The following is a 24,014-nucleotide window of genomic DNA, read 5'->3' on the forward strand; positions in this document are numbered from 1 at the left end:
AACGAATGAAACTTACGTCGAAGATTTCGAAACCAGCAATATCCAGTACACCAATGAATGATTGACGTTTTTGTTTGGTGTCCAAGGTTTCATTACATTTCTTTACTAAGAATTTGAATAGCCTGTCAAACATAGCCTTTGACATGGCACCAACGGAGTAAGATACCTATGAAAGAGTACGTTGCGTTAGTTAAGTATCTGCGCGAGAATTTGAGAAATTCGTTATAAAACAGGCCATACTTGATCCTTGTTTCTTCCTTGGGTTACGAATTCGTTACCGACTTTGATTCTTGGTTTCAATAAGTTCTTGTAGAGATCATCGGTATCGATACCTAACAATTTGGCTACTCTGCCACCTTCCTGTTTAACGAATACATTTAAATTAGAGACTTTTCCCGAGGAAATAAGATAAACGCGCGTAAATATATTCGAGTGACCTCAGTTCCATCAGCTTCAGCTTGTTCTTCACGACCACGTTGTTTGAATTTCATACAACCCATGTGCATTACAGCGGCGGTGATCTTGTAAATGTCGTTCTTTTCTTCTTGAGTGAAACCCAAGACGTCGAAGGCTTGCTATTGAAATAAAAAGATTACGTATTAATTTTAAAATAGGTATAAAAACGAATTTTTAATTGGAATTTAAACTATTTGAACATATTGGTTTTGGTTAGAATTATTTCAAGAGCAATGTGAAATTTCATCATCTCTGGTGATCTGCGGAAAGATGGTGAACAAGTCTAACCAATATTGGCACTGATCAATTCGACTGTACAATTTTTTTAATTTTTAGTAAACTTACGTCGGTCAGTGTGAATTCTTCGGCGTCGTTAACACCAGGAATGGTGATTTTTCCTTGAGATACATTGACGTAATCGTAGATATCGTTACTGAGCATACACATAGCTGAAGCGATTCATTGAATAAGCATTATGATTTATGTTAAATTGCGCTGTTACAGCTTATAGCATTAAAATAACTATATTTATCTAGTAATTAAGTACTTATTCAAATTTTGGTAGTCTCTAAGGGGAAAATGATTGAATCTGATCAGGTCAGAACCATGATAGAGAACTCTGATCTGATTAGATCTACTCATATCTGCTCAGATCTAATCAGGTTTCCTCTATTGAAATTGATAAAGACTGAATAAATCTAATCAGATCAAAACGTCGATGTGACCGGATTCAAATTGGATTCATGGAACGTCCGCGCATCTGATCACATCCAATCATTTTTCACCGAACTGGAAAAGCGCACTGGGATTTTCAGTCTGCTTTACGGGTCTTAATTACGTATTATTACAGTCTTCAGAAAATCTGAGACATTATTGTAGAACGGACAGTATAGGGAATCTCTTGCCTCTTGATTCAACTGATGTCAGTCTCAATCTCAAAACTCAAAACTGTCATAAATTGGAGGTTATAACTAACAATCAGGATTTCTTTTTTCACGACTTGATTTTGTAGTTTTCATTCTCTTTCTTCATTATTGGTTTGAAAACAAATTATTTCACATGCTTAAAAAAAGTCACGAATAAAAAATACATGCGATGGAACATTTGACAAAATGTTGGGGAGATGTCAAGGTTACAGGGAGAGGGAAGGGGAGAAAAACATGCATCATTGACTAAATAAACAGTGCCCCAAGAGCCCTAGAATAGGTAAATAGAAGAGCTCAGAGCTGTGCGTTGTGAAAGCTCGACATCAAAATCCTCTCTAGAAAAATCATTGTGATGCACAGGCCACAACACGCTGAAGGTATGAGATTTGCATATCCAATTTTTCTTCTGAAATTGTATTTGTAATGATTCATATTCTCGGAATGCATACGACTGACCCCGAAAAGAAGGAATTTTCTCAAATTGCTCCAAATGGCTATTTTTAAAGGAGAAATTTGGAGGTTACCTATGTCGAATAAATCGAATCTAATTATAGCTCAAAACATGAAAAGTTGTAAGGAAAGCTTGAAATTTTCCATCAGGTAGTAACTGCTACGTTATAAAATTCTTTTATGGATAAGTTTTGAAATTATTTTGCATCAAGTATAATTTTTCAAATTTTCAACTTTTCAACATGAACATTTATTCTGAGTAGGAAAAAATTAAGCATCTTAGGAAAAAAATGAACTGAACAAAAACTGTAACATATAAAATTTTCTTTCTGCTTTAAATAATTAGTTTAAGAAAAGTTGAAGAGATATTTACAAAAAACGAGGAACTTCTTAAACATGTTTTTAAACAGTCTCATTGTTAGCATAAATAGCCTATTAGAGTAGATCGCAAAAGAAAATATCGAAAGATTCTGACTATAAATTCAGTGTTAACTTTCATTTTGAGTTGAAAATCTTTAGAAATTTTTTTAGCTCCTTAGGTGCCCTATGGAAGAGAGATGTTTTGGTAAAAATGACCAAATCTCAAAAATAATTAATACCTATCAAGATTCTGTGTTGACCTAGGCCATTGGCATCAAAATCTAAGACCGCTTTAGGATTCATGACACTGAGTGGTTGAAAATTTGCAATTTGCGTAAGTATTTTTGGGTAAATTCGTATTTTGAATTTTTTTTTGTTCCAGAATATTTCGCATTAATTATGCCAACTGGAAAAATATTTTTGAACACGGGGGTGCCAATTTTTTGGTCATTATCGCTAATTTCAGAAAAATTGAGAAAAATTGCAAAAAACCGTAATTATTTTAGGTTTTTAAAATTGGCAATAATGATCTAAAAAGTGGAACCACCGCGTTCTAAAATATTTCTACAGTGTTTTGGCTCATTTAATGTGCAATTTTTAAGAAAAAGTTTTCAAAACTCAAATTTAACCTAAAATAATAGTTTTGCAAATTTTTAACTGATCAGTAGAATCCTAAAACTCGAAACTACCTTATCTTTTGTGATTGGGCCATTTTGTTTAAAACTGTTTGGGTGCAGACTTGAGCAAAAAAAGCACGATTTTTTCAAAAATGCCAGAAGTGCCTCTGAAGCTAAAATTTTTCCTGAGTGGCTTTCAACTCAAAATGAAGGTCTCCGGTGGATTTGGTCGAAATCTTTTGACAGTTTTTTCTTGCGAATTTTGCAAAAAAAAATAGCTCTACTATGGATGATTTGAAAAATAATTTCATCCAGTTTCAGAATTGAATGAGTAGCAGAGAAGCACATTCAATTTCAAGTTTCCATTCAATTTTGGAAAATCACAATTTTCTCTACTGTTTTTGAAAGTATGTAATAGAGAATAAAATTCCATAATGTAAAAAAAATCCCAGTGTTATTCATTTTGCACGTGTGACAAAATTCAAAAAAAAATATATATAAAAACCACTACACGTGTTATACACAAGACATTTAAATCCACACTAATTTTTTTTAGTTTAGTTTTAAGCATCGCCCTAAAAAATGATTCCAGCAACGTTTGATTTTGATTTTCGAACATCTAAGTAGGTATTTGGAAGATGAAAAAAATCCGCGCGTAAAAAGTCAAAAACCATTTCGACTTACATCTGTAACCATAAATCCTTCTGAATCGTTCACGCCAGGTATTCTGGTAGTTCCCTGACTAATGGAAGGATAATCGCTGACTCTATTACTCAAAAGTGTCATCTCTAAGGAATAATACAGATGTATATAAGGTTAAAAAAAGGGACTAGTAGCATTTTATTAAAATGACTATGTAATTGAGGTTTTCGGCTTCAATGATGACCGTTTTCAAAAAAAAAATATTGCACCGTAAAAAAAATAATCGAGCAAGGTGCTCGTTCAAAATTCAAAATATCTCTTTCTGCCGAATACAAAATGCAAAATTTTCCACGGCACGTGAAAGAGAATAAAAAAAGATTGACACAAAAAATATGGTTTTGAAGAGAAAAATTGTATATGATGATCGGCGGAATTCGACGAATTCCATGTTTTGAACACGATCATACGAAAGTGCCAAAAAGTATAAAGCGCGGAATCAGTTACAGTGTAAACGTTGGCAATATGTCAAGATTACAGGATTGCTGGCTTTTTCTATTTTAAACGCTCGATTTTTAGGACAGCCAGACATTAAAAGATGAAACAGTATATCGACGCTGGAGAATAAACGCAAATAATTTTAATAGCTGTCGAGTTTTACTAAAATATACATAACGTGTGTAATAAACACAGCGCTGATGTGATAAGGTGTTCTCTAAAGCAGTAAGTAAGCGTTTACATATTGTCCCTCCAAAAGACAATACAAAATCTCTACAAAACTTACGTCCGTAATTCTAAATTCTTCTCCGTCATCTACATTGGGAATTGTAGTTTTTCCTTGACTTACGAAATGATATTCGTTAATGTTATTCGATAATAAACACATGTCTGTAAAATGTTAAAAGGTAACAAAAAAAGGTTAGTACGAATAGTATTCGCTCGGTCGAAGGAGCGAACCTATAGGAAATGGAAAAAAAATAACTACTGTACGTAATGTTTCAAAATACAAAATCTAAGATACAGAAGGGAAAAAAATCATCTATATTTCAAAAAAAAAAAATCATCGTGGGAAAAATCAAAACTCAAAAATCAAAATCAAAATCTTCATACGAGGTGCAAACCTTACGAAAATATTTACATTTGTGTGTTGATATTTCGTGTAAATATTTCATTCAAGTTTGTCGTGTAAACTTGCCAATCATGTATATGGTTTTACTCGGTACTACTTAATCAAAAGATCAAAACTAACTAGATAAAAATGCAGGTACAGGTTCAAAAACTATGCAACATTTTCATACTGATGTGTATGATGGATGAAAATGTATGTAGGTAGGTCTATCATGTTAATGTAGGTAGCTAGGTACTAATGTCTAATATGAATGATGGCGGTTGAAATACGAGAAAAATGTGTATACAAGGAAACGTCAGTGGTTCCTAACACGCGTAAATAACTGTACATAATGAAGCGAAATCGCACTCGTCTATCTCTTTCATCTACAAAGCACTATGAAAACAAACTCGAAAACTTTTCTACTCTTTTTCCATTTTAAAAGGCTTACATCAGTAATACTAAATTCCTCTCCATCATCTACATTAGGGATTGTAGTTTTTCCTTGAGCAATGAAATGGTAATCGTGTATATTGTTACTGAGCATACACATGTCTATATCGAAGATAACAACCAAGAATTAATTCGACGTCTTCTATAGTATATTTTTTTCAATTTTGCATAAGTTACGTTTAAGAGAAATAAAATTACATTTTATATAAGTACCTATAGTTTGGTTAAAAGTATGGATAACGTTTACGTACCTTTCACGCCGGGAACTGAGCCAGACATAATTTGGTAGAAAATGTGGTAGGAACGTTCCAAAGTTTGTTGCGAGATTACACGAGCTTTTTCCAATAAATCTGTAGGTACGCAGCGTAATCGATTAATTAAAAATTCTCAAAGTAGAAAATCTTCAGTTTTTTCAAGTGCAAATACTCACAAGTTTCGATATCAGCTCCGGCTAATTTTCCAGAGGGTCCGAAATGAATTCTGATGAATTTACCCTGAACAATTACGAAAATAATGTTATTTTATTCGAGTTTTAAATCGTGAAAATTGTATCGATAGTTAAAAATATAATGTAAAAACTTACGAAACGAGAAGAGTTATCGTTACGGACGGTCTTGGCGTTACCGAAGGCTTCAAGTACAGGGTTAGTTTGTACTACTTGATCTTCCAATGTACCTTTCTTTTCGCTAGCGGCTTCATCTTTTTTCGTACTGGCACCAACAGTGGCGAAGTAAGCGATTACTTTCTTCGTGTTTTCAGTTTTACCGGCACCAGACTCACCACTAAGAATTGCAAAGTGTAAATTAACTACATTGCCTCGTCGTCATTAAACAGACCACAAGGCCCAAGAGTGAAAAATAATTTATACTTACGTAATCAACATAGATTGATTTTCTTTGTCTGTTGTACGAATTTGAAGGAACGAAAAATGAAAACAAAAATTGATTAGTGATAGTTTTTTTTCTTCAAATAGGTACCTAGCTTGAGAGTTTATTTATTTGTATTTTATTGAAATTACTTGTAAGCATGTTGACGTAAGCGCCGTCAGAAATGGCGAATACGTGAGGAGGAACTTCATTACGCCTCTTGCCTCTGTATAATTTAGCACAGCGAGTCGTATATACAGGGAATCTTTTGTAAGGATTGATGGCAACGCAAAACAATCCGGAGTAAGTCTAAATAAAGAAAAATACGTAGTTTTTGATAATTTCGTGTAAAAGTTGCTCTTTTATGCATAAAAGTATATCTAGAATCAAATGTTCCAAGAAAATGCCAGTTGTGGTTTAATCATTAATAGAGGAGGAGGAGGTGGTCGCCCTATTGACAAAAATTGTGCCTACAACATGCTGACCCAATTGACTGATCTTACCCCCATTTTCCAAAATCGGTTTCTTTCGGTTTAAGACTTGGGATTTCTCCAGCAATTTCATGATTGGAAATATCAAAAATAAGGCATACTTACCTGAGGTTATGAACCGACGTCAAGTGGGTCACTAACACGACTAAATATATGGTTTTGTAGGTATTGAAATTTATTTAGACAGAGTATATGATATGTTTTAATAGACAACTGGAATTCCCAAACAAAATCGACATGTCGAACATACAAGTAAAATTTTTCGAGGAAAAAACTATCCTTTTTCCTCTTCTTAAGTTGATGTGATAGATAATCCGAAATATCCGTAATTTATTAGTTTGTGGAGGGAGGGGGTGAAAAACAGAGGCTTGTCAAGACAAAATTACAAAATTTTGGCCCAAACCCCCTGTTTCATTTCTTATTTTGCTTCAAAATTTACGTAGTAAAATTGGAACAAATTTTTGGGGCAGGAAGAATCCGCAGACACCTACGTCTTGAATCTCATAATCTTACACTATTTGGAATGGCTAAACTTCTAAAAAATTGAATTTTTTGGCTCTAAAATTCATCAGAAAAGGGTCAAATTTGTTTATTATTTGTCAAGGGTCGTTATTCTTACGCAGTTTCGATTTCTCGCGAAAGTGTCGAAAATTCAAAGGTTCATATCTCAGGTCTGAATAAATTTGAAATAAATCCATCGCTTGTAGGTCTTTGAAAAAAATAAATGGGATACCTATTTTAATACTGAAAACTTGAATTTTCATGATAAATACAAAAATTTGAGAGCTAATCGTTTAAAAATTGAAAACAATTGCAGTGAATATCTTTTTCACCATTTTTTAAAGAACAAATTAAGTCTCGAAACTGCATCTCAAAACCCCTAAGAGGCATAAAGGTCCCAAATTTTGATCAAAATTCAAAAGTGAAATTAAGATGATGTGACTTATCGACGGTTTGTAATTTGAAGGGGCCAAAATTCGAATATTTTTTTAATTTCTCGATTCGACTCCCCTGACTTCAAAAGTACCAAAATATTGAAAATGAGGAGGGGTCAATACACATTTTCAATACTTTTCAATCCCCCCTCCTCCCCGAGTTGAGAGCTGGTAGGGCACAAAACATTTTTGCTCTAATATTTCAATTTTTTAAAGATAAATTTATCTACTCAGTCAATGCTCGGTATAAGTAACTTTTTTCAAAATATACGAGTGTCCATTCAACCACTTTAAGGTATGTGGATTTTTCGATTGGAATTTTTTCTGCCAGACAAATCAAAATAGGACGAATGAGAAAATATTGATAGCATTTTAACCACTCATTTCCTCATTTTCTTGATGGCATTTTCCTGGTTATTGTTTTCTTTAGAAGATTATATTTTGAATTCCCAACTCTGAATATTCTCATTAATGACTCAAAAAAATGAAAACGTTTATTTATTTTGGAATTCCTCAACGGGAAATCTGTTTTTGAAAAAAAGATGGTATTCAAATTTTTAACTGAAATCAGAGTGGGATTTCAAAATGACAAATATGTACAAGTAAGCTACGTAAAAATATTCTATAGAAAAAAATCTACATGCTAAAACTTAGATTACCAAGTACTGTCAGAAAGACTTGATATTTCGAATATATACTTAAAGCCACTCGAAAAAAAAAATCGCTCAAAAAACCATACCGAGCTATTGATATTCTACTTTTCAAGTTCAAAAATAATGATAAAAAATCGCAAACTACTCTATTCAATCTAAAAACTTCTAAAGGAAAACTGGGTACAAACTACTATAGTCTAAACACACTAAATCCAATACTAGGTAAAGGTGCCCATTGCGAAGCTATCGAAGCCTAACATTGGGCACCAGTTATCGTAAATAATTTAGTGTTATCTTTTCGCAAAGTATAGGTATTTCATATCAGGTTATGTCTATCGGCCTGATATTTTATACATTGAAAAAAATCTCATCTACGGATGTAGCTATGAAAAAACTCATTCAAAGGAATACTCAATCCAAATGAATCAGTGATGAGGTATATTGTACAATGAAATCATGAAGGAAACAAAAATCAAAAATCAAAAAAAAAAATGCACGCAAAAATCCGTCAGGTTGGGTAGTTGACCTGATTCAAAAATCAAAACAAAAAATAGCCAACATCAGGATAGGTAATACTCGTATGGAAAACGTTGAAAAATACTCCATCGCGTCGAATGATGAAAAAAAAAATGTCACCTCAAAGCATACTTACCTACTAAATTAGTACAAATATGTATGAGGTAATTGTGTTCTAAATTTAAACGCGCGAAAGGCGCCATGAACTATTATGTAAATTCAAGGCTGCGATGGCTTAAAAAAAATACCGTTCTAGTTTTCGTTGCCAGTAAAAGATGAGAAAAAAATTTCTCGCGATGATATTATTTTTTCAACGTTTTACAATCGTTATAACGGATCTGTGGTACTACTTTTGGCTACATTTGCGTAAGGTACTACAATACAGTATATGGTTTCATGGTATACAGCTGCAAAAGGTATACGTAGGCAACGCAAGCAAACAGGCCACATCCGGGATTCGCACGCTAAAAAATTTCGACTTACGTAAATGAGCTTAGCGTAATATCTTTCTTTCAAATTATAAAGTACAGAGGCATCGTTTAAGTACGTCAAATTTGACATATCCTCGCATTTTTCAAATTTGGGCGGGTTTACTTGTCCTACTTGCTCTTTCTTGAAGTCTTTCACCTACAGTACATAAGTGTTAGTGTTATTTATAAATGATAACTTACGTAGATCAATTTAGCATAATAACGTTGTTTCAAGTTATGTAAAACAGCTGCGTCGTTTAAATACGTTAAATCGGCCATATCTTCGACTTTTTCGAATTTCGGCGGATTGACCGGAAAGACATTCTCTTTCTTCATGGTTTTTTCCTGCTCATATAACAGCATTTTACGTGTAGCGTATGATGAATTAACATCGTGTTAATTTAATAGCACATAGATCCGAGGGAGATTTTCACCTCTCGGACTTCGAATTATCGATGTCGATAGAAAATGAAAATGATCTCGAAAGATCTCATTTAAAATTGATGTATGTGCTTCGTATTGATTGGTTTCCCTTCCGATAGTAGAAATGAGGCAGTTTAGATGTACCAAATGTCATCATGAAAATTTTATAATGAAGCAGATACAAGTGAGGTAAAAAAATTGACGTGTTCATTTTGGAAAAAATGAATTCCAAATATGGGCGAAGTTGAGGAGGCAATAAAATGAGGGAGGGGGTTCTGCGCCAGGAGCAATCTCATTTTTTGTAAATATTGGGGAAAAAATGACTTTGGTCTCAACCAGTCGACAAAGGAGTCAAAGTGTGCGCATCTAATTTATTTAAAATTACAAATAGGTACTTTTAATGGGGCACTTGCCTGATTAGCTACAAATATGTATATCCAATCAGAGGTACTGATCATTTTAGAGAGATGTTCTAGAAGCCTTTTAGGCATCTTGACTTTATGCATTTCTACTCACGAAAAAATGTTGAAACATGATATTTAGATTCATAATTTGTTAGGAGAGGGGATGATGGGCGTGGTATAAATGTTTAGGATTTCCGCAAAGGAATGAATTTATTTTGAGATCAGTGGAGATTGCTGTTCTCTGATTTGATTTTCTTGATCACCTAATAATTATATGAACACGAAATTGAGTGAATTTCGCAATCAACTATTTGTTCATAATGTGGATATTTTTATGGCAGATTTTAATGCAAATAGTACAAAACTTTGGTTTGTACTAAAACTATTTATAATGTTGCAGGTCACATGATCGGGAATCATTTCGCTTCATATCAGAATGCCAACGATAAGAAGCCAGTGCTTTTCAGTGTTACTCAAATTGAAACAAGAGTGTTCGAAGAATTCGAGCTGTTGAAAGGGTGAAGTGGTAACTGGTAAGCCTTTTAGTTCTTTTGGAACATTGGTGAAATATTTTTCATATGAACCAGTATCAATTTTTTTTCAATCAAATTTGTTATTCAATGTTTATGCTTCTGGAATCATTTTTAAATTTTTTCCAAAAAAAAAAAAAGAAAGGAAAGGTTATTTTTTAAAGGTAATGCTTGAGATGGCTTTTATTCTAAAATTTTAGATTCTTGACTTTCGCCCATCCTTCTCGATTCTCGAAATTGATTTCTTTATGAGAAAATAGTTTACAAATTTGTCGTTTTCTTCCAGTTCTGCCGAGTTCTCAGCACTTCTCACTTTCAACCCTCCTCCCTTATCAAAAAAAATTATTTATCATTACCCTTTTTTTTATGACAGAATGGCTCTGGAAAAATTTCATTGATATCAAATGACCTTCAGATCGACCTCCTTGAAATCGTGTAGGTATATTTTTAGGAAGCTAAAATACTTTCAAAGTCTTAACAAAAAGTGAGAGAGACTTGAAGTTTATTAAGATTCCCAAAATATAAAAAACGATTCAAATTTGAAAAATTTGAAAATTTTTTAACAATTTAAACATTTTTTTATTTTTTTGACAACTTTGATTTACTTGCTGTTTTTTTAACAATCTTTAATAATCCAAATTCTTTGAGTTTTTTTAGTATCGGATTTATTTTTTCACGAGAAAAAAAACAACTTTCAAGGAAAGGAAACGAAGACAAGGTGAAAAAACGATCCTTTTCATAATAACCGTTCCTTTTTCACTAAGAAATGCTTCAAAATAATGGATAATTTTTCTTTTTTGAGTAAACCTGTGTGGTAAATAGGTACACTGATGACATTTGGTACAATCTCTGATTAAATTTCTCTATTTTCTACCGTATAGTTATTAATTATTATGATAAAAAACATTGAAATCCCGGTATTACCTCTCCGCCGGGCAATTTAACATTGACCAAGTCTCCTTTGGTAGATTGGATTTCTCCTTGTACGAAACCTTCAGCTTCATCGGGAACCCAGCAAGCTTTCTTGGCATCGTATGGCTTGGTTTGATCGATACGTTTTTGTTCCAATGATATGTACAAATAGGGGGTTGGATCGGGATCATCACCCTCCTGTTTAACTGGGCGTGGCATTCTTTGAGAGATTGAAACAAGCACTTATAATAAAAATTGCACGTTCAGTTCCACGATGTTTCTGCAAAAAGCAAAATTGATTTTAAAAAATAACGTATAAACACGTAAAGTCTGGTATGTATGTAATAATACACGCGAAACACGAAGCTCAAAGCACTGAGCACCGGGTACTCGTATGTATAATATAAACTTGTGACGTTAAAGCGCGAAATGTGCAAATGTACGTTAGAGAGTGGAGGGATTTGGTAGTTTTATTTTAGGAAATATAAACACGTATAATAATTCTGTCATGTTTTTACCAATTTGGTAACTGTCCAGAAGCTTTTAGCAGATGTTCTATTTCCTTTTGGGTAAAGTTTTCGTAATTTGCGTTACGAGGGAAGCGTGTCTGATTTAAATGCACTTTGGAAGCAGGATGTCAATTTTTTCGCCTTGTTAGCTCTCTAAATATAAGCTGAGGTGTGAATTAATCAGAATGGGTGGCGTTAGTTTATACTAAAGACCATATTAGACTGAATAATTTGCTAGTGTACACATTTTTTTGGCTGGACTGTTGCATTCTTGTCTGTCGCTGGCTCTCTGGCCAATGACAAATGTTGAGTCAGCGTTGCCAATTGAGAGTTTTTAAATTAAACTTGGTTTTCTGGTTGAATCGATGTACGAGCATGATCAAGTTTTTCAATAATCAAAATTTAATTTTTTATATTCTCGGCGAGGGTATGCTGGCTCGTGAATTTGAGAAATTTGAATTTTAGAAGATGAAATGGGCCAGTAGAAGGTGGCCATGACGTGAATATACCTACCATGTGATTCTAACACATACTAGAAATAATCTTGCTCTTTCAAAACACGAATTAATCATCTTTGCAGTCTCTTATATAGTCTTCATTAGGAATACTAACTCATTATAGAACTTCATAAATAAAAGGTCACCAACTCCGAAGAAGAATCCTCAGTGTTGGCACTTGGCAACATTTAACGGAAAGTTCCCTTTGCTGCGTTGATCATCATTGGACTAATTTAACGTCCAATTGTAACTTTATATCTACGATGACAAAAGTGATAAAGTATAACGAACCAAATACAAAGATGAATCGTTGCCAAGTGTATATTTTCGGATACCTAAACCGTCCGATTGTAATTTCAATACTGCATCAATTATTTAGCACGTGCTTTAATTATACATATTCTCTTTGGTGTGGCTGGGCTTCGCACCAATCCGAGCACCAATTTAGTTTCTAAAATATATTCTCGAGGTGTGAATAAATTGGGTTCAAATGGGTGTACCGGTTTTTATCAATTATTTTATTTGAATGTTTAGGTTCATATTTTGAATTTGGTATTTTTGAAGAGAGTTCTGTGATAGATTATTATAGTTTTTACTGTCAATATGATTTTAGAGGAAGTGGGGAGAGTTTCGTAGCGTATACGCGAGTGTGAGATTTTTTTTGAAAATCAAAGATCATCATTGGATGCGACGTTGAGACATTTTTTTTCTATTTGGATTGAAAAATCATCATGTAAAGTTTCGAAAATCATCTAGTCTTATTTTAGAAACATTTCCATCTCAAAATTATTCAAGCCACAAAGATTTTATTTTTCAAAGATGGGGCAATTTCGTTGGTACTTTGCACAAAATAAGATTCATTTTGTTTTATTCGAACAATTGCAAACGAGAGTTTTACGAAAAAGAAGAATACAAATTTGAGTTTGATTTTGATAATCGAAATTTGAGAATAATTGATTTTAGTATCGAGCTGGCATTTATCCGTTTCAACAGGCTAGGCACAAAGATAGGTTATCGATTCATTTATTCGATATAAAATTCGATCATTTTGATGTAAAAAATTTGGTATTGAAAGTTTTCTTTTGATCATGAGAAACGATGGCAATAAATTAAAATACAGTAAAAAATTGACAAAAAAACACACGTGACAGTAAATCCCGCCTCCTTGCCTTTTTTGGCAACTTATGGAATTTGACAACTGTCGAGGTATTTATGATGTCTCAAGTAATATAAAAATAGAAGAAATTCCAGAGTGGAGGTGTCTGACGTCATTAGCCAGTTTGAAATCCTCATTACGCAACCTTGGAAACTTCATCGGTTGCCTGATCTACTGAAACCTCAAACATTTCCGAAGGGGGGAGGCATTCCAGGTAAAGGCTGGCATAGGCACCAATTGATGAAAAACTATGTCGGAAAATCTCTCAAAATGGCTTCAGTGAAGTTTTGTGGTCCTAATTTTAGACCTGGGAAAACATTAGTTTCGAATTTGCAATGTTCGAGTTTAATTTCATTGGAAATCCAGCAACATTGAAGCATTTTCCTATCGAAAGGCAGGTGTGTCTTTTTTGAATGAAAGATACGAAGGAGTAACTTGAGCTTCTAAAATGATGTCAGGGGATGGAGTGAAGTGGAGTATTATTTCATCAATTAGACCCCCTTCTCCCTTCATCTCATCACCAATGTGAATACGAGGCAAGAAAAATTTCAATTTACAAAAATATTCCAGATAAAATTACATTTTTCAAAAATTGACAAGTAAAGACGACTTAAATTTTCTATGCTTTGTATCTTTGCTCAAACCATTTAAGGCACCGAACATCATGATTCGATCATATGGATGGGAGAGGGAGTAGTCCACTTTTTAGAAATATACTCCCCACCCCACTCCGAGGCTAAACATCACTTCCACATGTTTCTTGATCATTTTGAAATCTATGAAATGTGGCAACGTGGTATTTGTAATTCTGGAATTTGAACAGTGAATTGGTTCCAAGTTCTCACTAATGTTTTTGCCTTTTCTTTAAAACACTATTCGATCAGATTTTAACGTTAAAATTTACGTTTTCTTTGAAGATAGAATTGAAGAAAAACATCACGTTGAAAGTTCTAAAGAAATAGTCTCACAGTCGAATGAACAAAATGTCAAGTCTTCAAAGCAAAGATAACAGACACTTCCTTATGAATTTTATGTAACATTAGATTTAGATACCAAAATATTGATCTGTAGATTTCGCCTTCTCGCTTTGCCAGAATTTTTCAAATTTCCGAAGAATAGGAAGGGGGGGGGTCGTCAATAAACACGTATAATTTTCTTCAAACATTTCCATCAAATGTATCGAATTTCCAAAGTACCGATGAATGTTCGGAACCCCCCTCCTTTTTCGTATACTTGCTCCATTGGTACATAATACTGCTCAATTTGAAATTCGATTCGTTAATTAGATCTCGTGACACATTGGCCTTATTGTAGATCGAACGGGATTTGATATGTTTAAGGTGTAGATGAATTAAATACTCCAAAATTTGATACAATTCCGCCGCTTTTGAATCGATGTTGTTGAAAATTCACTTTTAATAATACAATGTAGAATATGAAAAACTTACTCGTCCAAAACGTGTACAAATATATAGCAAATTATTCACATAAATATAGTAGTAGGTAGATGAATGAAAATTAAATGATAATGAATCCAGCACAAAAAATCCAGCACCACAATTTAACGCACCAACACGATCGAAAAATCACAAAAAATCACGAAAACTTTTGCAAATAGAAAAAAAATAAGAAAAAAAATGATAAAAATGTTTAATTTATTCTAACGATTGTTTGAACTTTACCTGTAGCAGTCCGTACTGCACGAATGCACAAAACTAAGAAACGATTCAAATCGTACACTACAAGTAGCCGTTGCTCTAAATCTGCGGCTAGTGCGTCAAAACCTAATATAAATTCACACACAGCGAAACTCGGGTAAGTAATACGCCTCTTCATTGGCTAAAAATAGGCAATGGTAACGCACGACCATTTTTGGCCTCCCTAAGCCGAAAGGAAACTTGACTAAATTTCAATTTTAGTCGAGCTTTTGTACGGCGTTCGTCATCGTCGCCGTTGCGAGCCCGAGCGACAGATAAGGTTAGACAGATTTTCCAACGAGGTTTTTCGCCGATCGTTGCCGATACCGGTGTTGACCTTGAATGCTTTTTTCCTCTTCGAGAGTATGAATGAATAAACGACCAACTGGCATACTCTCTTTTCCGTTGCTTGGTGTTCTTTGAAAAAAATTAAATTTAATTGACGAAATATTGAAAGGTTGCTGGCTATACGTGGGCGACAGAAATGAAGATATGTGACGATAATTGTTTAGGAAAATTCTTTCAAGCCAAGGTCATCGATGTCGAGGATTTTGAAGTACCTAGCCAATGACGTGAGCTGATTCGATGGATTAAATTTCTGAGTCATCCGATTCTAGAATTTTAAAATGGCAAATTAGCCCGATTTGTTTTGCCTTCTCTTGTTCCCCTCGAAAGGCGTGGATTTCCTCGTCAAGTTTTTTTTTCTATTTTTATACAACTTGAGACATTATAAATACCTCGACAGTAAAAACATGCTAGTAGGTTTTGTCAAATTCCATAATTCGCCAAAAAGGGTGGGAAGAGGGGGGGGTGAGGTAATTATCACGTGTATCGTGATATTCTTCTCCTCGTTAATTATTTACTGTACGTACTACATTTTATTGCCAATTTTGCGCTTACATATACAATGCTTCACGTATTTATACGAATTAAAGTAGGGAAATAAAAATCTCACCGATACGTGTCACGTGATTAATAAAATTTTGAGTGAGTGGAAAATACCGTTTAACTTCAGACTGCTGATGCAACGATGAAATAACAAAACAATAATGGTATTGGCAATGAAAATGAAATAACGAATTTCACGTTCGATGATTATGACATTTTGAAGTGTTCGAAAAATCGTTTGTTTATTGTATCGATGAATTGCTATGTCTGTGGGAGATTTCACTCGAAGGGAGTGCTTCTCCTTGTTATGGACCATTTTAGAGGTTGAATGTTTTTTGGATACGGGATCAGTAACTCCAGAAATAAAAAGCTCAAAAAATGAGTCATCTTTGTAAAAAAAATTGACAGAATTTTTTATTGAATTGTGAGAGTGTTTCTGGTGGATTTGTAGCTGTAAAGTGAGGGAGGGGTAAAGTTTTTCTTTAGAAATCAGAATGGTGCGCATCCAAAAAGTTCCTTAGGTAACCACAGGTTTCGGTTTCTTTGACAAATTCTTCTATTTTTATTGAATTTTTAGAAATTCGAAAATCACTTCATCAAAATGTAGGTACATGCTGAAATGTTCATGTTTTTGAAAAAATCGGTAGTGGTTTGATAAAACTTAATTTTCCATCTAGAATTGACCATTGAGCTCTCAAAATGAAATTTCATCCTTTCCAGAATCTTTACCAAGGTTCAAGAAATGAAGATAGGTACATATCAATTTTTTTCTATTTTACAATACGTATGCACAAGACAAAAGAAACTGACCTCAGCCACTGGAAAATTGTTTCATTTATGTGAGGTGCCATACTTGAGAATCTAATTTTTCAGCGAATTGCAGTCGAACAGTTTCAAAAATATAGTCATAAGTGAGTTAGATATCCCAACCGGCAGAAACCGAATAAAGCATACATCACCACTTTACCAGACGAAATTTCAAGTTTTAAATTACATTTTTGATTTCTGGGAAATTTTTGAGAATCAAATTTGACCAAAAAATTAAAATTTCACCAAATTGACCTATAAAGCTGAAATTTGGTACGTGCCCTATTTTCTACCTTTCAAATAGATTGGAAGTGGTAGCTTTTCAACTTCATTGGGTAAAATTTTTGAGGAAATTAATTTTTCTAGAGATCTGCTGGAGGCTTCATGAACTGCTCAAAGCAATATGAAATTGTTTCCAATCGATTCGGCTGGTCAAAATTTCAGCTTTCATGTCAAATAAGTAAATAAAATTTTGACTTTCATATTTTTGGCCCAAATTTGGTTTTCAAAAAATTACTATAAAATGAAAAAAGCGCTTTAGCGCCTGAAATTTTGGCTGGTGAGGGATTTCATTTGTTATTTCGATGTTGAAATATCTACCTCCCTTGTTAACATTTTTCTTCTATTTAACATGTCAAACGCTGAAAGTAACAAGTTCATTTATTCATTAACTCTAGAATCAGCTAGGAACCAAATGTTTGAAATGAATTCCAAAAATCTTAAATAGCATTTTGAAAAATGATAAAAACCAAATTTTGCTGGAGACTCCAGATTTCTTGAGAAATGAGAATTCTAGAAGTTTGATATCAGTGAGGAAAAAATTTTCTGAATTTTGAATGAAAATCCTTGTATTTTCAAAGCTTTTTTTAGAATTTTAAAATTGTTCTTTCCCTCTCCACCGGAAAATTGAACTGCTTTTGTCATGTTTTTTTATGCTGTCCTGATTTGTTAGTCTTTTTTGGGGAAGAAGAGAGAAGTGGGTCCAGAAATTCAACTTTTGTTGAAATCGAAGGCAGATAAAATTGAGTGGTCTTCTTGTGAGTTTATTTTCTCCATTGACGTACTTGACTGTGCTGGGAAAACATTGATTGAAATTTTTGATCTCCTGGCTTCTGATTGAATATTTTGAGTTGATTGGGTTTTTATTGGAAGAGCTATAAACTATTTTTTTCTCTCAAAAGTCCCTACAGTTGATCTACTGACTATATGGAGCTGACCAATTTTGAACGAATTCCGAGGAAATTCTGAAACGTTGCAAAGATTAATTTAATTACCATGATGACATCACTAACTTTGAATTGATTTTTTCATGTTTTTTTACAGGAGATTTAATTTTTTGGTCGATCCTCAAATGACTTTGAAAAAATTTGTTGGTAAATTTTAACTGAATTTTAATGTTTTGAATCCTCGAACGAGTAAGTTAAGAATAAATTTTTGAACAATTATGGAATAAATTATTTATTTTGAATTGAGTTTTGATCTTTGACGTCCACGTCAGGAAGGAGTTTTTTTGTGGAGAAGAGATTAATCTTACAAAAAAATTGACTGAAATTGAATTTTACCTATGAAACTTTAGAATTAAAATTACCAGTTTTTAATATCAAAATATTTTTTATCGTATTTTTTTCAGAATTTTACGAACGCAAATTTTCTATTCACGTAGAAAAGCTTGAGGAAACTTGAATCTGATTCAGCGAAAAAATAACCTAATTTAAAATCTAACATTTTAAAAATGAAATACGTTTAAATGAAGGAAAAATAGTTCGAGACAAGGGCACCTTTATCTTCCACCCTCCGCCCTGAGGTATTAATATCGCTGGTTCCAGAAAATATTAGAGTAACTTCATTTTTAACTGATTTTTTAAATGATTTTCGAGATTTTTAGACAATTTTGGAGAGATTTTGGATCATAATGTCTCATGAATTTTCCAGTATTTTTTTATTTTTTGTGGTAATTTGGTAATTTTTCTGTTTTGAAAAGATTATTTCCATATTTTTTGAATAGATTTCGTCATCATTCTGGGCAAGTTTTTCGATCAATAATAAATGTAGGTATATTCTGTCATTTTTAGAGGAATTTTAACCTTTTCACGGGGATTGCCGGGCAATTTTTTGAATAAAAGGTAAGGTGCTGAAGTATGGAAAAATGGTTTTGCTTTTGAATGCCCAAACAAAACACTGATGAAGAATGAAATTTTCAGGCCACAAAATTCTACTTTTTAAAAGTTCCAATTTGAATTATAACTGAACCAATTTGGGTTATAGGTGTTGAATGAAATGATGAAACATCATTTTACGACTACATATTACATCATGCTCTTTAGTTAGCTTACAAATTAAAATTGACTTTTTTCCGATGACTATTGAATCATCATGATGGTTGGAAAAATACTCCGGTATAAATTTAACAGAACTGAATTTTACCTCTCTGTTAATTGTTTTCCTTTGAAAAATCCAACGATATTAAAAAATTTAGCACCACACAAATCGGCCAAGGCAAAAAAATTCATTGAACTTTAATTAATCGGTTTGTAATTGAAGATTGGCAGTGTTTTAGCAAATTAAATTCTAAATAGGACGTCCCAACCTGAAGCATGTGTCAAAAATTTGATGTCAATATCTTGGCTGCGATATTTAGGTTATACAACCAACCGAAAATAAATCATCTCCCACCGAACACCGCAACATTTTTATTCACAAACAAAGTATACGTAATATTAATAGACTGGCGGTCTGATGTTGTGAAGGTGCTAGAGGATTTTTTTCGTCGCTTAGGTAGTCGACTAAAATAGGGAGAAAGTGGGGAAGTAGGGTACATGAGTGAATAGCCATAAATTATGGAAAATGGCGAAAAAATGAGAGTGAACGAGTATGTGGAATTTGTTTTTAATTTTCCTTGAAGAAATAACGAGTTCTGTACCTACACATATTTCGATTTCAGTTTTTGGTGAATTTTTGAAAATTCAAATTTAGGTCATTTTTTAGGATAAAATAAAATTTTATCAAATTGAGGTAGAAAGCTAAAATTTGAATTTATATCCTATTTTTCATCTTTCGAATCGACTGGCTGTAGTTTTATGTTGACTCTAGAGTCTCTTACGCATTTTCGAATCTTCCAGTTTTCAAAAAGTCAACATTAACACCTATTTTTCGAATCTGTCATTCTCGTGAGCTTTTTAATGGATTCAGACATTTATAATTTTTCAAAATATGTTTCTGTACATTCAAAGATTTTTTTCATGTTATTTTTCAAAAAAGGAATTCCTACTGTAGGCTCCAGAATGGTTCAACTGCATCACCAAACTACTATTCGAGAAATCGAAAATAGGATGAAAATTAAATTTCAGCTTTCTATTTCGATTTAATCAAATTTTGACTTTTTCTTGGAAGTGAACCTATAATTTTAATTTTCAAAAATTCGTTAAAAATCAAAATTTTCCTTCGTTGAAAAGATTGTCAGTCAGTTGAGAACCCCCCCCCCCACCCCTCAATTATTAGAGTTCATCTGGCACGTCATTCGATTTCAAATCAAACCCACGTCAAAAATCCCTTATCATGAAAAAATTCCTAGCCCAATTACACGCTCAATATGTAATTGTTTACATAATTTTGTGAAGTAAATTAAGACATAGACTAGGCGAATACTCGCAAAACCATTGACTAATTTTTGTATAGACCGGCGAAAAAAATACTCGTGGTACCGTGCGAATATTAATGGATAAGATAGTAAACAGCAGCGCGCGCTGTAATCAGCGTGTAAACTTTAAATATGGCGAATACCGATGTGCTGTTGAGACGTGTAAAGCGCGTATTCGAACGATGAGCGAAATCAGATTGCATGGACCGGAGCCAAACTTGAGATGAATATCTTTATTTAAGAATTTTCCGTCCATGTTCCGGACAACGTACGATAGCCGTTCTTAATATGTTTAAAGGTGCAAAAAAAACACGCATTTTTTTTATTTATTTGCAGCTTCGTACCTTGTCTGGTTTGCTTCCGAAGACTCATCACTCGAACCATTAAATTTCAGAAACACTTACTCTGCCCCCAACTTTCTAATGGATTTTTACGACCCGATGGAGAAATCTTACAGCTCAGGTGAATTCGTTGGAACAATTCCTTCGATGGGTCTTCCTTCTACTCGGTTGATAAGAAATTTCAAACCTAATACTTATTTATCGCCTAATGAGGAAAAAACAATTCATATTTACTGGGCCAAGAAATACGATATATTTGAGTAAATTTAAATTACACAGCCGGCGAATTATCAGCACGAGGCGACGTTCTCGAGCTCTCGAGTGTGGTTTCATGCTATTTGAACAATTTTAAATCGAAAAAAATTTGGCTCATTACAACACTGGCGATTTCTTTCTTGTATTGTGAATATACTCATGTACTACGTACACACAAAATAGCTGCGAAGTGACTCAGAAGTAATGTGTTTCTATAAATGTCACCGCTTAACCGTAACCAACGTAGGTAATACAACTTTCCGGATCTTATTTACGATAAATTTTTTAATGGCCGATGATCACAATATGTTTTGAGAATGATTTCTTCGTCGAGCTACTAGCATTTTTACGAGCTTTTGCGCGTAAGCATATTTTTCATCAATAAGCGCAATACGAGCATGAGCATACATTGCAAATAGATTTTAATACCTTTTTAATGACGTGATTTTATGGATTTGGTGTAAAAAGCAGCTCATCGTTTCGTCCCAATATGTAAGATTTTTGTTCATATGAATGAATAAGCCAGTGCAAAATAAAAATAATACCCCAATAATAGTATACGAGTTCGAATCACATTTATTTTTATCGTTTGCTCTGTTTAATGAAAAATTGTTGATGGGCGTTGATTGGGTACAGTAAGTAGTAGGTATAGGTCAAGAAGAAAAGTCTATCTTAATTGCTATGGCAAAACATATCCAAATAACGAAATAGAGTATTTTTTTACTCATATTAACGTGTTTTTGAACAGAAAAAAATTAGTAGGTAATTAAACAAGTCTACGATGAAACTTATGAAAAGTAATTAAATCAAAGTTGGCTTCGTTTTATACTTCCCAATTCATTTATCAATTAACATAGTCTGACTGTATTATTTTTACTAATTTACTTACATGTATCATTTTGGACTGGGTGTGAATTTGTCGAGGTCTACATTCAATTTGAGCACTCTTATATGTAATACGTACAAGTTACAATGATATACGTTTACGTTCGTATATTCAGGAAGTATGTATGTACTAGCAAAAGAAAAACAAATTAAAGTTTTTGAAATATTGCCTGCTAGCTCCAAAAAATATAAATTGTGTCCAGCAAGCGAAATTTCCCAACTGGTGCAAACGTTTTTGAATCGGAGGCTCCCAAAGTGCACCACCTATTTGAAATTCAGCTGTTGAAATTAATTTCTCATTTTTTGGCATACTCGTATTTTTAAAATCTCGAATTTAGATAAATTATTTTCCATGAAAAAATCAAAAATTTATTTAAATTAACGAGAAAGGCCGATATTTTATTAATTATAACTTGCATCATTTTCGATCTTCGGAGTCGATCGGTGATGGTTTTGAGCAATTATAGAGCCTCCTGCGGATTGTAAAATTCTCCAGTTTTTTGAGAAAATTCCATAAATAGAATTACAATGAAATTCAGCCCTTGTAAACTCGGACTAACCGTTTTCGTGACCCCTTTCAATCGATTTTGGCACATATTTTCAAACTACGTTAGTGCTGGTTCAGGTCTAAAAATTTTTACAGGTTGAAGATAAGCCACAACTCAATTTTTAGCTGCTCAGTTGATTTCCACGCCTTCTGGAAAAATTTTAAAGTTTCGGAAAAATGGAAAATCACGCTGGTAGCTCCAAAATGACTCGAAATTTCAAAATTCGGATTAAGAGAGTTAGTTTTTGACAAGATATGTCTAATTCGTTCAATTTTCAAAACTTTTTTTTACGATTAGAAAAATTTTGATTTTTTGAATATCTACCTATTAAATCTAATAAATTCTGTTGAAAAAAGGCACTTGATGTGTCCGTCTTGAAATCGAGTCAAATGTAGATAAATCTTTTAAACAGGTCGAAGACAAGCCACAGCTCGATTTTTAGCTGCCCTATAATTAATGTCTACACCTTCTGGAAAAATTTTAAAATTCTGGAGAAATCGAACATCGCGCTGGAGGCTGCAGAATGGCTCGAAAGGGAGGAATTTCGATTTGGGAGCTTGATTTTAAACAAGATACGTACAGCCATTTGTGTGGATTTAAAAAATTTAATTTTTTCCAATTAAATATTCTGGTTAAAAACCCTCGCTCGAGGTGTTCGATTGGAAATCGCTTCAAATGTGACTTAATGCTTTAAACATGTCGAGACGGTTCATTCGGATGGACACATCGAGAGGATCCCTGTGAATATGAATAATCGGGAGATTTTGGAAATTTGTTGGAGCAGCATGGCTTGAAACATTTGGGCCTTTCTTGTTTTGATTATAATTATTTTGATTGTTTTCATGAAAAGTGGCGGGTCAAATTGGGATTTTCGAAAATTCGTCGAAAGTTGAGAAATAACGAAATAAGTTTCAGCAGCTGAAATTCGCACTGGTAGTGTACTTTGGAGTCCTCTTTTCATTCATTTTTTTTTCTGTTCCGGTGCAACAATTATCGTGCTGTTTGACATAGATACCTCGCTTGTAAGGAATTCCAAATGAAGGTCTTCAAAATCCAGGCATGCAAATTGAAATATATTTTGGTTTTAATGATTTCGTTTCACTTGTTTAAAATTATCTTTAATTTTGACTTTTGTATCACTAATAACAGTAACCAAGTTTTTCTCTCCTCTTGAAAAAATTCTTGCATGCCACTGATGAGTGATGAGAGTGTCATTAACAGAAATAGAAACTCCATTTATGCAAAATAATGGAACTGAATGACAAATTTCTTGATGTTTCAACTTTTGAAAACTTGAATACGAGTAAATAATAGTTTTGGAATAGCTGGAAAATTCAAAAATCTGTTGATGGTCCACCTATCTTGTAATATTGGAGAAAGGTCTAATATGAATTATGAATCTGATTTCAGAATTCTACCAAGTATGTACATAATTAGATCAACGTTTGATACTTCTTGCGAGCTAAATTTAAATTGTTGAAAATTGAGAGAGAAAGACTCAATGAAATTTTTGATTTTTGAGGTTTTAAGATCTCAAAGTGACCTTATTTTTGAACACTGGAATGTAAGAGTCGATTTCTGATAT

General features: G+C 33.3%; 1 protein-coding gene across 50 annotated transcripts in view; it reads right to left on the reverse strand.

The window, feature by feature from the left end:
- Positions 1-15,209, reverse strand: part of Mhc (myosin heavy chain) — a 35,789-nt gene extending 20,580 nt beyond the window's left edge. For 13 of the 50 annotated variants that reach the window (XM_065359340.1, XM_065359358.1, XM_065359335.1 and 10 more), the window contains exons 1-12: positions 15,054-15,208; positions 11,222-11,489; positions 8,954-9,097; positions 6,028-6,184; positions 5,882-5,909; positions 5,593-5,791; positions 5,440-5,503; positions 5,261-5,359; positions 802-905; positions 438-575; positions 241-360; positions 17-166 (exon numbers count right to left, since the gene is read on the reverse strand). In XM_065359340.1, coding sequence (XP_065215412.1) covers positions 17-166; positions 241-360; positions 438-575; positions 802-905; positions 5,261-5,359; positions 5,440-5,503; positions 5,593-5,791; positions 5,882-5,909; positions 6,028-6,184; positions 8,954-9,097; positions 11,222-11,428 — 1,410 coding nt within the window. In that variant the 5' untranslated portion in view covers positions 11,429-11,489; positions 15,054-15,208. Of the gene's footprint in view, positions 1-16; positions 167-240; positions 361-437; positions 576-801; positions 906-4,232; positions 4,337-5,007; positions 5,112-5,260; positions 5,360-5,439; positions 5,504-5,592; positions 5,792-5,881; positions 5,910-6,027; positions 6,185-8,953; positions 9,098-9,141; positions 9,286-11,221; positions 11,490-15,053 lie in introns of those variants that run through there. The other 37 variants (XM_065359354.1, XM_065359345.1, XM_065359383.1 and 34 more) reach the window with 9 other exon arrangements.
- Positions 15,210-24,014: the final 8,805 nt, after the last annotated feature.

The sequence above is a fragment of the Planococcus citri genome, chromosome 3, assembly GCF_950023065.1.
Source record: "Planococcus citri chromosome 3, ihPlaCitr1.1, whole genome shotgun sequence".
In the NCBI taxonomy this organism is placed as follows: Eukaryota; Metazoa; Arthropoda; class Insecta; order Hemiptera; family Pseudococcidae; genus Planococcus; species Planococcus citri.